Below are 13,970 nucleotides of genomic sequence, written 5' to 3'. Positions count from 1 at the left end.
ACCTAGCTCATGCAATATCAGGGTCACTCAACAACCTCCAAGCTATGTTCGCAAGCATAGCCTTGTTCTGTAGTGATGGATCCCTAAAACCGAGTCCTCCCATAGTCTTGGATTGGCACAATAGTAGCCAAGAGATCCAATGGATTCGCATCTTATCTGATCCATCGCCCCAAGAGAATGCAGTGGTCATCTTCCTAAGATAATTGTGATGCACTGCAGGAAGTTTGAAATGAGAGTAAGCATAATTGGCAAGTGAAAAAGGCAGAGACTTTGACATTATTCCGTGCCGGCATGTGACAAAAGACGGTTCTTCCACCCATTAAAACGCAGCTTTCTCTGAAATTTCTTTGAAGAGCTTGGCCATAGTACCCCAAAATATTGTAGGTAAACCAAAATATTTGGATGGACCTTTGATATAGGAGAACTTTAATATTTGAGAGAACCACTGTTGAAATTTGAGTGGGACATCAGGGATAAAAGAAAGTGGTGATTTCTTCAAGTTGATAGGTTTATCACTTCCGTTACAATACCATTCCAAACAATGTTTAAAATGGCACACCTCATCCAACTTCAAATGAGAAAACAAGAAGCAATCATCAGCAAATAACAAATGTATAATTGGATTAGTTCAATTCCTTAGCCGAGTCCCTTTCAGTAAACCACCGTTTTCTGCTCATGCAACAAAAATACTGAAAGCTTGGGAGCAAAGAGCTGGTACAATGGGTCCCCTTGCCTAATATCCCTCTTGCGAGTCACACTATCCCTTACAGTCTCATTAATGACTAATCTCTAACCGAGTATAGGCAAGACATGACCATCTTGATCCAGTGGTCTGAGAACCCAAATCGGTGAAGAAGTTTGTCAATAAATTTTCATTCCACCCTATCGTACGCCTTCTTCATATCAAGCTTCAAAGCTAAGAACTTCTACTTCCCTTTTTTATTCTTGTTATGTAGTTAAAAATTTCATGTGCAACGAAGACATTGTTAGAGATAGATCTCTTTGGGATGAAAACAGACTACACCAGGGAGATCACCATCTATAAAATATTCTTGAGCCCGGTGCTAAATTTTTTATAATGACCTTAACTGCAATTGCACAAAGACTGATTGTTCAAAATAGATCTGCAATCTTAGGATTAGTATACTTTGGAATAAGGCAGATACAAGTATCATAACACGCTATCGAAAAATTACTAGAGATATATAAAAAAAAAAAAAATTTACATACAAAAGATGAGCATGTGTAAAATCTCAATACTCTAAAAAAAAAAAAGCTGGAGGAAGACCATCAGGGCTTGGTGTCTTTAATGGTGCCATAGCAAAAACTCTTCTATCGTTGCCGTTACATCCTATTCATCTCCTCCAAAATACTTGATTGTATTGAGTCAAGGACAAGATGCAAAGCCTCATCATCATCTATACCTCCTGAGTTGAATATTTGGGTATAGTATTCCTGCATATCACTATAGACCTGATCCTCTGATTGAGTCCATACCCCATCCGTTCCTAGTGCGTATAAAAAGCACATATTCTCTACCATTTAACTGATGTGAATCTTAACGGTACCCAAAAAAAAAAAAAAAAAAAAGAGGCCACGTGAATCTTGTTAGTTTTTTATTTTTAATTTTTTGAGTGCAATGTGAATCATATAAGTGAATGATACCATTCTATGCATTGGCATGGCGTTTAAAATCCTCCCCACACTGGCATCGTCGTGGGGAACCCTCGCCCTTTGTTTGTCAGTATTTTCTCTGTTTTGTTTCCACTTTCAAATGTGAGTTGTGACTGGGTCACTGGAGAGGAATTCCTGTATTGTTTCACCCTTAATAGCAAATCACTGGCCGCACCCGTCCCTAGAAGCTTTCTCTCCTACAACTCAACCGGGGTTCACAAATCACAGACCATCGTGTGAGAATACATACAAGAGGCTCACAGTCATAGACAGAGTACAGTACAGTTACTCTTTAATTTCTCCATTTTTTTTTTTTCCTTTGCAGCTTTGCTGATTAACCCTCGTACAGTGGAACCCTGAAAAGATCCCACTTTTCTTCTCTCCTTATGGACTTTCTTTGCAGCTGAGCTCCAAATATCCCAAAGAACCAGTGAAGCTGAAGCTACTCTGTTTTATATTTCTTTGGGGTCTCTTTGTTGTTTGTTTTGGCTACACAAAATACATGCATTTGGGTTTATTGTTCTGTCAATGAGTTGGGTTTCTGTGGATTCTATTGGGGGGAATGGGTTGTGTGGTCTCGTGTCTTGCAGCGAAATTTGCATTCTTTCCGCCGAGACCTGCGACTTATCAGGTGAAGAGGCGAGAAAAGGATGGGAAGCTGATGGCGATCTCTTCTTCTTCTTCTTTGTCAATCCCTCAAGATGATGGTTCGCTTGATGTTTGGTTGCTTGACACTAAGCGTGGTAACAAGATCGTAGCTTTCTACCTAAGGAACCCTTATGCGAGGCTCACTCTGCTTTACTCTCATGGCAATGCTGCTGATCTTGGGCAGCTCTATGATCTGTTTGTGCAACTCAAGATCAATCTCAGAGTTAATCTCATGGGGTTAGTATGACTTCACTACCCTTTCCTCTTTTTACTGGGTTTCTTTTGTTAACTGTGATGGAATCTCTACTGTAGCAAGATTTTCTTGCTGGATTTCTTTTGTTCTTGATCTTGGTGGTCTGGTCGCGTGGGTTTGTGATTCAACTTTCATGGGTTTGATCTTTTGATCTTTAGTTCTAAGATTTGATTATAGTTTATCCTAATTGAATAATTGCAATAGATTACTTCTGGAAAATCATGATTTTGTCAAATAAATGGGTTTTTAGATTATTTCAATGAGTGAGTCGGATTTATTTATTTTTAATCCCAAAGTTGAAAAGAGACCTGGATCCCTCCTTTTTTGACTGATGAGTAAGTTTGCTTTGTTAAAGCTATGCAAGGCAGTCCTCCCCTTTCTGTCATTTCAGGAGCGTGTGTGTGTTTAGAGGTGTTGGAAATGTACACATATACTTTCACTGTACTTCTCACTTGTCACTATTTGGGTTTTTTCTGTACTTTTCTCTTCTTTCTGACCTTTTTTATTTTGGCGTGTTCATACTTCATAGTTCAATGTGGTGTACTTTCTTTTCTTTATAGCCTTTAAAAATATATTAGGATTAATCACTATTCAAGGCTTTGCTGTCTGTTTGTGTTTGAGGTCTTAAATCTTAAGCCATCCTCCACTTGGTATTTTTAGTTTAGGTCAGATCTGAGCCTTCATTGTCGAAATGTTCCTTCATAAATCTGGAATTATCTGCTTTTCCTTCACAAAAGCCAAACCACAATCGATCTGAGCCTTTATTGCTTTCTAAAAACCCAAAACTGAAGCTGAACCAATAACATAGTTCAGGCAGATCAATTTTCCGTTCACCCCTACCCCAGATGCTTGGTTAGTACTACTACTACTACTACTACCTATCTCTCCTCCAAGAGAAGGGAAAGAGAGAGAGGGGGGGAGGGAGTATTTTTCAAGGCCATGATGTCTTAATTTGGGGAGTGGAATTTTTTTTTTGGGTGTGTAAGTTTGAATTGTCTATTTATATATGTCTTCCAAACCTCCACTCCCAGTGCCTGTTTTCCTAGCTCAAAAAAAAAAGCCATTGTTAGACCAAGCACACAACCATCTTCATGACACATTCAAGACAAAAGATCATTAAGAAATTTACATGACCATTACCGTAATGCTCCATTTGTATGAACTAAGCCATTGGAGGGGCAAAACCATCATGGTTATAGGTCTGGCGTAACCAACCATTTTTACACAGCAAAACCCAGACTTTTTCTTCCCCTGTTAGTCACGTTCACCTAGCTTCATCTTCTTTTTAGTGGTTCCCTTTGGATGTTTCTACTTGTTTTATACATTGTAGGCCCTCAATGATGCAATATTATGCGTTTTGGGGGAAAATTGGCACGTCATGGCCCAACTGGCCATGTAAATCTGCCACGGACAGGATATGCAGTGATTTTGACAGTTGGATATAAAGGGTGGCGTGTGGATTGACTACCTGTTAAGTTTTAGATTTAAATATGCTCCCAAGGCACCCCATGTAGTTTCAGCTATCCATGTATTGACATGCACCCCCCTAGTCCTCCCGTAGACCTTGATTTTTGTCACTTGGCTAACTTCAATAGGGCTGGAACTTGACAGATGGGTAACTGACCTTGGGGTCCACCCGGACAAAATTTTGGCTACATCTGATATGCCATGTGGCAGATTTTTTGAGCCAATCAGATGTGCTCTATCCATCATTGTCATTTCCGTTGAATTTAAACTTCACTGCATTTTGTTTTGATCTCCTCTGTCATGTTTTACTGCAGATATGACTATTCTGGTTATGGAGCTTCAACTGGTAAGGTAGGCTGTTATTCCACTCAGTACATTGGAATTGCTTTGGTCAACTTTCTTGGATGGATTCGTTGTTATGCCGGTGGAAATAAAGAAATTTGCTAGATAGTACCTAAGCTCCATTTACACACCAATTGTTTCCCTCTGCTTTTCAAAGTAACAGAAAATGAAATCTGAGGTATGCAAGATCTCAACTATATGTGAGGTAACCATAATGGTCGTGTATATGCTGAGGGATGGGACCCGAATGAAATCACATGGATGTCCTCTTATTACTGTATATTTCAAAATGATCAGGGTGAACTGAATAGAAGTTCAATCTTGGATCATTTGGTCATTTTGATATCTCAATCAGGAGGTTTCCTGTTTGTACCCATGAAAATGGTGTATTTGGGTTCTTTCACTGTGGGTAGTGTTGACCCGAATGGCAGTTACTTTCATCATGGAGTAATGCCACGGCTGTAAGTCCCTCAAGTTTTCAGATATGGGAATTAGTTCACATGTACTGATTAGTACTTTGTCTATGTAATGCAGCCTAGTGAAATTGACACTTATGCAGACATTGAAGCAGTGTATGAGTGTCTTGAGACTGAGTATGGAGTTAGTCAGGAAGACTTGATTTTGTATGGGCAATCAGTTGGAAGTGGACCAACATTGCACTTAGCAGCTCAGTTGCCAAGGCTGAGAGGTGTTGTTCTTCATAGTGCCATACTTTCTGGACTTCGTGTTCTCTGTCATGTGAAGGTCACACTCTGCTTTGACATTTATAAGGTGAGTAGCTCATCTCTCCAAGTGGAATTTACAGTTGAGAATTTCTATTATCATCACAATCATCCATTCAAGTGCCTGTTCCCAAAACTTTTTGACATACCAAAGGATTTGATAGATCGAAACTTTAATGAGCATGTGGTAATGGCTATTCAGCTTTCAGCCTAGGGGATTTTCTGATTCCCTGCAAATATTTGCATGTCTTGTGCGCTATGATGAAATTGTTAGATTGTCTTTGGGTTCAATGTAGCTGGTTCCTCAAAATTTCAGTTCACCACTAGTTTTGTGTTCCTTTTTTTTATCACTTATCATATTGTGGTACTGATTATACTGGAAACTGCAGAACATTAACAAAGTTCAGAAGGTGAAGTGCCCAGTGCTTGTGATCCATGTGAGTGCATCCCTAACATCTTTAGGGTCTACATATTTTTAGTGTGTAATTTGTAATTTGTTTTTAAATCCCTCCATCTTAACATGGAGTAAGAAATTTATACTTAACAAGTCATGGATTATAGATTAGAAGCTCTAGCACTTTTGGCTTACTAGTGCACGTATGCATACACAAATTACCTTTTTGCTTAGATCTATGTATCTAGCTGAAGTTCTTTCATGTTCAGTGTTTTTACCTTCCAGCTTTTACAAAATTCATGTAACACAACCAAATGTACTATATTTCGCTTTCCTAAAACATATGACAAGCTTAAACCGTGGTGGAGGTTACAGAAAATAAATCGATTTCTCCAACTAGTTGGGATTGAGCCCTTTTCTTTTTCTCCTTTTCCCTTTTAAGGGAAGAAGCTACTTTATTATTAGGGAAAAAGTGGGGAGAAGGTCCAGAAGATTGGTAAGAAACTGACAAATAATTCAGCATAAGTGGAAGAAAACTGTGGTTTCAATTGATCCTGATTGCGGATTCAAAATTTATATGATCGGAATTATACCTTCTAACTGGCCTAAAAAAATGTATGGGTTGATATAACCACCTGTTTGCTTTCTGTCCATTGAGCCAATCTAACAAAACATGTTGTGGTAGTTCTGTGGTTGAATTGTTCTGGGCGAGGGCGTGCCACTTTTCAGAACATTTGGCATGTCTATATTTACTCAACTAAGAAACAGAGCTGATCTGCGTGCAACACTTGTTCGTTTTCTCTTTTTAAATGATAGACATTCATTCAGTCTAAATTCACTTTTAGGCAGCTAACTCTTTGAAAAGTGTTCTATGAATTTCCAGATGTCTCTAAAGTCTTAACATGAATTATTCTGCTCAATTTTGTTCATCTCATGTTTTTGGCAATGCAAATTTCTTGTCTATTGTAAATCTTAAAGCATGCAAGGTTAACATTTTACAGGGTACAGAAGATGATGTAGTGAATTGGTTTCATGGAAGTGGTTTGTGGCAATTGGCAAGGGATCCATATGATCCATTATGGATCAAGGGAGGTGGACATTGCAATTTGGAGCTCTACCCTGATTACATTCGCCATCTGTGCAGATTCATTCAAGAGATGGAGAACATGACTACAGCGATCCACCTAAAAAAGATAAGGCAAAGCCTTCATCAACAATCAATGAAGTCTAACACTACGACTTGTACTCCGTTTGTTACTAACAGGTGCTGTAGAGTAAGACTATGTCGTCTCAGATGGCCTAGATGGCGGCCTAGATGCCCCAAATGCCCCAGATGCCCTGAATGCCCTAGACCAAGGTGCATTAGATTGTCATTCCGACGATGTTGTGGGGCATAACGGTGGCAGGTAGCATTGGATAGTCAATGTTAATGTGAAGGGCAAAAAGTTGATGGAGAGATTCGATTGGTGATAGTTGATGTGTTTGTACAGAAATTGCTGAAATTTGCTAACCCTTGTAATGTGCACTGTGCAGTGAGTGTGCAATTAGGAGGAAGTAGTAACCCTAAGTAGTAATGAATGGATTGATATGGATTTTTTTCTAGTTCCCATTTTTTTTTCTCCCTTGTTTGGATTGAAATTTATTGTAGTTCTTATGAACCATGATCTCCCTCTTCAGGAGTTATTTTGTTCCTACTATATTTGTACTTCAGGTTAGTACATTGTGGACAATTTAGTCATTAATGGAGGCATACACATTAATGGAGGCATACATTACTACTGTTGTGAATTGCATGCGTTATTACTCTCAAGGGAGCAACTTTTGCCAAAGTGGTGAATTAAGAAGTAATTTTGTAATTGCCCTTTGTCCAATTCTGAAGGGACTACATATAAAATTATTTTCACGTGTCGTAGGGCGAAAAAGGCGGCAATCTCATGTTTATAGTCATCGATTATTCCGGTAGTGATGAAACTAGGGTTCGAATTAAAAGTTGTGTGATGCTTTTTCGGCAATCTCATGTTTATAGTGATCAATTATTCCGGTAGTGATGAAACTAGGGTACGCATTAAGTGTTGTGTGGAATGCATCACGTGTATAGAAGTTTTTTCTTGCACAACTTGAGGCAACCTGATTGATAATCTCACCGAAGAATGTTTGTGTAACTATTTCAGCCTCTATGGTACGAATTAATAGTACAACAATACCTATGCTAGCTACAACAAAGGTCTGATGTACAACCACAACCCTGAGCCATGACTACAAATCCTTGTATCAGCCCAACTAATTTTTATACCAGGCTAATACGCCTTTCTTAATTGTAAGGGTTACCAATTTGGGAGTTGCCATTAGAGGAAGTCTAAGAAAAGATGAAATTGTGGGAAGTGGGACTGAGAAAGAAATTTAAGGGGAATTGATGATTTATAAAGTTGAACTGCAACAAATCTTAAGAGACGTGCCTTCCGTCTTACACTCTTACCTACTCTTTCCTCCTTTTTGGACGGGCTGATGGGTATCTGTGGGCAAATTATTAAATGCGACTACAAGTACTTATTATTAATGCGTCTCATCTCCCTCAAGAAAGCAGGAAAGTATTTAATGGTAAATTTTTATATATTCTGGGAAAAGGCTAACTTCATATATTTACACTTTCGACACAGGCTTAGATTAAGTCTTATTCCAAGCTTATTGTTCTCCCCATCTCAAAGTAAAAAAATGACCACATAGAGAGTATTCAAAATGCTCAAAAAATGGAAAGAATTAATGGCAAGGTATAAAAAATCTGGCCATACATGTAGTGTTTATGTATACATTATTCCCTGTGGAAATGTCAATGATCCTCGGGACGGAAGGGATGGACTTGTGATCCCCATGGGAGAACCTACTATTGGAGTAGAAAAGCAAGGCTTGACCTTTGATAGGGAGAGCAGGTGCAGTAAGCGATAGCTAATATACCTCAGCCTATTGAATGAAGAAAGGGCAATCGCCCCTATCTATTATTATTGTGGAGGCAACGACATCGATAACAGATTTAATGACATCGATACAGACGGATTTCAGGTTATGGATTGGGCAATAGGTATCATTTGACATGGATAGATGTAGATTGAAGTAGAATGGCTGCTCCCAGTAATGGCCAACCTATCTATACTATATGGATGTTATTATTATTATTATTATTCTTATTTTAAGGAAAATTTACAGTGCCACCCTCCTAGAGAATGTCACAATTAAAGAGACACCCCCTGTATAATACCAAATTAAACTCAGACCTTTGCCGTCAGTCACTGTTAAGTGAGGAGTTAAAATGATTGTTGTACCCTATTGACTAAAATACATGTTTTTACCCAAATCCTCATCACCCCTACCTTCACTCACCTTCACTGTGGAGTTGAGGAAGCCTTTTTGCGCAGAGGCAAGCACAGATCATGACAAGCTCAACCTGTCGCACTTTCCGCCATTATGCCACCATCAATGGCCTTCTCCTTCACTCTACAAAAGACGAGTGTCCTTGTGGTCACTCTTTCCTCGATTTTTGGTTCTTCCTCCTCTGCCTGATTTTCTTCCAGAATTTCTCCTCTGCCTTCTTATGAAGCAATGATCTTCTAAATTCTAATGCAGTAATGAGAGTGTCAAAACCTAGCTCGAACCGATAAAATCGATCGAAACTGCCCGATAAAACCTGAACCGAACCAAATCAATCCTTATTGGATTGGTTTTGGATTGAAGTATATTGGGGCCGGCTGAAAAACGGTCTAAACTAAACCGACCAATAACCAAACCAAATGAAACCTCTAAAAAAAAATGATTATGAGATTATAAATTGGTGAATTGACTATCCATTTTTTAGAATATTAGTGAGAATATTTTTTATTGTAAGGGGAATTATTACAAATCATTGAATATTAGGTTATGAATAGAGAAATTAATTTGTAAATTGTAATAATGCTTCCATTGATTTCCTTGTTCACTATACAAAACTAGTTGGATAGCTAAATGAATGATTGGATAATAGGGTTAATGTTATGATTTCAATATTAGTTATCTTCTTAGTAATTTGTTATCCATTGGTTTGAGTATTAGTTATCTTTCCCTTACAACGATAAAACATGATTTAATCATAAATTTAAAGTGTTTTTTTTTCATCAAATCTTATCAGTATAAGTTATGAATGTAAGATTTCATTATGGTTCAAGCTCAATAATAAACCGATCTAAACCAGTATTAAGCCAATATTAAAAAACTGAAATAAACCGAAACCAAATAGGACTGGAATCGAAACCTACCAAAAACCGAAGTTCCTTAATGGATTGGTTTTGGTCTCCCTTATTCCTAGACCGAAACTGATTCAACCCTATCGAAACCAAACCAAATTGACTAATTGACACCCCTATGTAGTAATGGTAGCTGTAGGTTCTATAGTAGGGCGATGTTAGCAAGGGAAGACCAATTTGACCAATTGAATTATTTTTTGGTTTTGGTTTGGAGCCTTTTAGAGAACTCTAGTATTACAATGTTTCGAATATGTAGATGATGAGAGTAACTTTACCCTCTTTGAGGTCAGAGACATCTGATTGTTTGTTTATAACCATTTACTCATTGCTGTTCAAATTTGGGATAGCAGAATAATTTTCTTGGCTGGCTGTGAGCAGAATATGGTGAACTTCTCTTTGCAGTAATGTCTATTGAGTGCTTCACCATTAGTTGCATGAAATAAACATAGAGACCATAAGAAAAATGCTAGTGTGGGACAAAGATATTCTTATCTGTTGATCTAAATTGATGAGCAATGAAGAAAGAATGAACTGAGTTGAATTGTTGATACAACTTCCAGTAGGCCTACTGAGTCGAGGGCTGAACTGAGTTTCAGAACATTGGTTTACAGTACTAACATTTGGATTTTTCAGGGGTCTTACAATACATCTAGGGATTCTAACATCTTAGTTCTTTAGATACATGAATGTAATAAGTACTTTAACCAAGAGACCACTAATTAATGGGGTTTCTGTGATTCTAAAGAATACCCTAGGTTTTTGTACCTTCGAACTTCAGGGACCACTAATCTAAATAATTTTGGCTTACTACTTTTGAAGTTTTGGTGAAAATATCTGAGTGTAAATATTCATATTGCCTGAATTGTTGTCACTCTTTCCATTTAATTCATTAAATTTTCTAGGTACTCTACATTGCCTCTCAACTTGCTCATTTTTTCACCTTTGTGTTCTATAAATGCCAACTGATAAATTGCCTTCTTTTCATCAATTGTGGAGCAATGGTGGAGTACTATCTTATAATTATGTATAAATTATTTTTGGTGTTGATTACCTACTTGTGATATAGGATATCTTGTCTCAATACCTTTTGTATTGCAATTGAATATTGTAGACATATGATTGTGAATTCTTAACTTTCTCTTGTTACTAATATAAAAGTAGAGATGACATCAAGTTTGTCTAGATGCATCATTACTAAATGTGATGTGTGTGGTAAAGATTGTTCAATTTTCACATCAAAGTCAAGATCACATGTTGAAAGAAAAATTTTCAAATGTCCAATGAACTCCCCATTCTTCATGTGGGTTGACCAACTTAGGATTTGTTTGTGGAAAAGGTCAACGTAAGGTTAGAATTGCGAAGATAAGTGCTAATTATGGTCGATATTTTCAGTGTTCTTCGCAATCAAGTGGGGCATGAATTTTTAACTTTTTTGTATAATTAACATATCAATATTTATTTCCTTAAGTTCTTAGTATATCATTCTACTTGTCTTACAAGTTGGAAGCCAAGGTTGTCAAATGTTCGAATGGATATCAAATTCAAGCCAAGCTCTAACAGTGACTAGACTCCACCTTGGTCCCAATGTTCGAAAACCTCAACTTCATCATCTCCTTCTCCTTCATCAGACTATGTCAAAGGATATTGGAACGGTGCAATTAACGAATTGGAGGATAAGACGAGGATGATGAGAGATGTTCTAGAAGTAATGAATAAGCTAGACTTAAAATACTAGATTGAACTTCAATAGGAAAGTTGGTTAATTTTGGAAAGAAAGACTGATGTCATTATTGTATAAATTATTCTACATATTCTACCTATATTCTACCTATATGATGAGAGATGCACTTATTTAATTTATGCTATTTTTTTTCTTGGGTAAGAATTGTTCAATTGTTCAATATGATGTAAAAGGATAGGGCTTTAAAAAGAAAACGAACTATCACTCCCCTCCCCTGGGCTATGGAGAAATATCAAGTTCCCCCCTACACTTTTTCTTAAATATCATTAACTTCCCCCTAAACAGAAAGATTCTATCTAATGTCCCCAGTCGTTTGGAATGGCTAGTAAGTTAGTCTTATTTTTTCTATAATCCCTAAACTACCCCTTATGAGTTAAAACCCCAAAATACCCTTAATGGAGTAAAGCAACCCATTTCCCTTCTTTGAGGTCGGTTGAACCCTTCTAACAAGAGATGATTTCCAATTTCCAAAACTTGGGAGAAGATTAGTCTATTCTCTTTTTGAGGAGTTGCAGGTTTTTTCTATCGACTAAGAGAAAGGGGTTTCAACCGATCTCAAAGAAGGGAACTGGGGGGCTTTATTTCATTAAGAGTATTTTTTTTGGGGGGGGGGGGGCTTCATTTCATTAAGGGTATTTTGGTGTTTCAACACATTAGGTAGTTTAGGGATTATAGGAAAAATGAGACTGACTTAACAACCATTTCAAACGGCTAGGGACGTTAGATAGAATCTTTCTATTTAGGGGGAGGTTAATGATATTTATGGAAAAACATAGGGGGAACTTGATATTTCCCCATAGTTCAGGGGAGGGGAGTGATAATTCCTCTAAAAAGAATGTGTATTTTCTACCTCTCCGGTTTCAGTTTTGTGAACCCGAGGTGGGAAGAATTCGAGTTACATTTGAGTTTGTTTTAAGATTTGAAAACTTGACCTGTTCATCATTAGGCCACCATGGACCTGTTTGCAATAAGCATTTGAAAAAAATCCTATCATCATTTGACTAATTCGATATTAATAAAAAATTGACATCATGGATCTGTTCCATATAAAAAATCCCATCATCATTTGACCTGTTCGATATTAAAAAAAAATTGACATCATGAACCTATTCCATATTACAATGTACATGGTCCCATTTGATGAATCAAACATACTAGTAATATATCAAATATCTCATCATCAGTTAACCTGTTCCAATATTACAATATACTAGGATACCAACTAAAGTAGCATCTACATTCCAAAAACCAATTAAAATAGCATCTCTATCCAAACCAAAGTCAAATATCTAGATACATTGTTCCACCAAATACCTAAAACTATACCAAAAAAAAAAAAAAAGTTTATTTCATAACACAAAATTCCATCATTATCCAAACTTAATCCTTGATTTGCAACTTTATTGCATCTTTTTCATTTCTCCTTGCCCGAGTTGTTGGCATTTTTGCTCTTCTCCTTGCTTGAACACTATCAATTTGGTCCGTTGATGCATAATGCAATCTCGTTTGTTAAGAAACATTGGCATCAGTTTGAGTGGCCACTACATTTCAATTCTGCCACATAAGCAATTAGAACAAATTCATTCATTAATGTAAGGTCAAGTGAACATAACGAAAAAAAAATAATGAATGTTAAAGAATGAAAACAATACCTGCATAGTTTTACTTGATGACCATGCCCTCTTCCTTCTAATGGCACCACCCTCACATGTTCTCTTGTTATGACCACCCTCAAGCTTGCATCTATCACATCTTACTGATGAAGAACCCATCCTATACTCTCCAGCAGCTGGTTTTCCATCCTTCCTTTTCCTAATTTTGTGGGGTCTGCCTGATTGTCTTCTCGGAGGTGGAGGATTTACCACACCCATAGTATTAGTATCTGCCAACTCTGAAATATTAGGAAGCGGATGTATCATGTTCTCATATGCTTGCATATATTTTCCAAGAGAGTAAAAACTGTCACAATAATCTTCAAGTCTTTCCCTCTTGTGTGCAATACAACAAGCTACATGACTACATGGTAGCCCAGTTGCTTCCCACACTAGACACCCACACTTCCTGGTATTCAAGTTGACCATAAACATTGATGTACCATCATTCACCTAAAATTCATTATGACCTACAAATGTGGCCACACATGATCTTGATTGTTGGTAGGAAAAATCTAATTTCTTCTTAATCTTTGGTGTTAAGCTCCCCTTATAAGAACATGCTTGTTCGAACCTCTTGTATAATTTTTTCCATCAAACTAATCCACAGTTGGTCAATTAGATATAAAATGGGTTTGTCTCTATATGATCCTACCCAATGATTAAAGGACTCTGTCATATTATTGGTTATGTGGTCACTCTTTGCTCTATGATCAAATGCCCATCTGGACCATGAACTGGGAGGAATCGTAATCAACTGATCACGTGTTGCATTTTTTATGCTCTTAGAAACTGGAGCTTGAAGT

At 37.3% G+C, this 13,970-nt stretch overlaps 1 protein-coding gene and 1 pseudogene across 1 annotated transcript; one reads left to right on the top strand and one right to left on the bottom strand.

The window, feature by feature from the left end:
- Window positions 1–1,688: 1,688 nt before the first annotated feature.
- On the top strand, window positions 1,689–6,871 carry LOC122070303 (annotated as a pseudogene).
- A 6,067-nt stretch (window positions 6,872–12,938) lies between these two features.
- Window positions 12,939–13,733, bottom strand: LOC122070295. The gene is made up of 2 exons (XM_042634418.1): window positions 13,165–13,733; window positions 12,939–13,066 (listed from the first exon to the last, which is right to left on the bottom strand). The coding sequence occupies exons 1-2, from the start codon at window positions 13,597–13,599 to the stop codon at window positions 13,061–13,063; spliced, it is 441 nt and encodes a 146-aa protein (XP_042490352.1). The 5' UTR covers window positions 13,600–13,733; the 3' UTR covers window positions 12,939–13,060.
- Between the last annotated feature and the right edge of the window lie 237 nt (window positions 13,734–13,970).

The sequence above is a fragment of the Macadamia integrifolia genome, unplaced genomic scaffold (assembly GCF_013358625.1).
Source record: "Macadamia integrifolia cultivar HAES 741 unplaced genomic scaffold, SCU_Mint_v3 scaffold876, whole genome shotgun sequence".
Classification (NCBI taxonomy): domain Eukaryota; kingdom Viridiplantae; phylum Streptophyta; class Magnoliopsida; order Proteales; family Proteaceae; genus Macadamia; species Macadamia integrifolia.
The sequence above is the reverse complement of the archived record's forward strand: the minus strand, read 5'-3'. Positions and strand labels throughout refer to the sequence as shown.

What these genes read in the sequence shown, in the direction of transcription:
- LOC122070295 (XM_042634418.1), bottom strand. Translation starts at nt 13,599, where the DNA reads ATGTTTATGGTCAACTTGAATACCAGGAAGTGTGGGTGTCTAGTGTGG.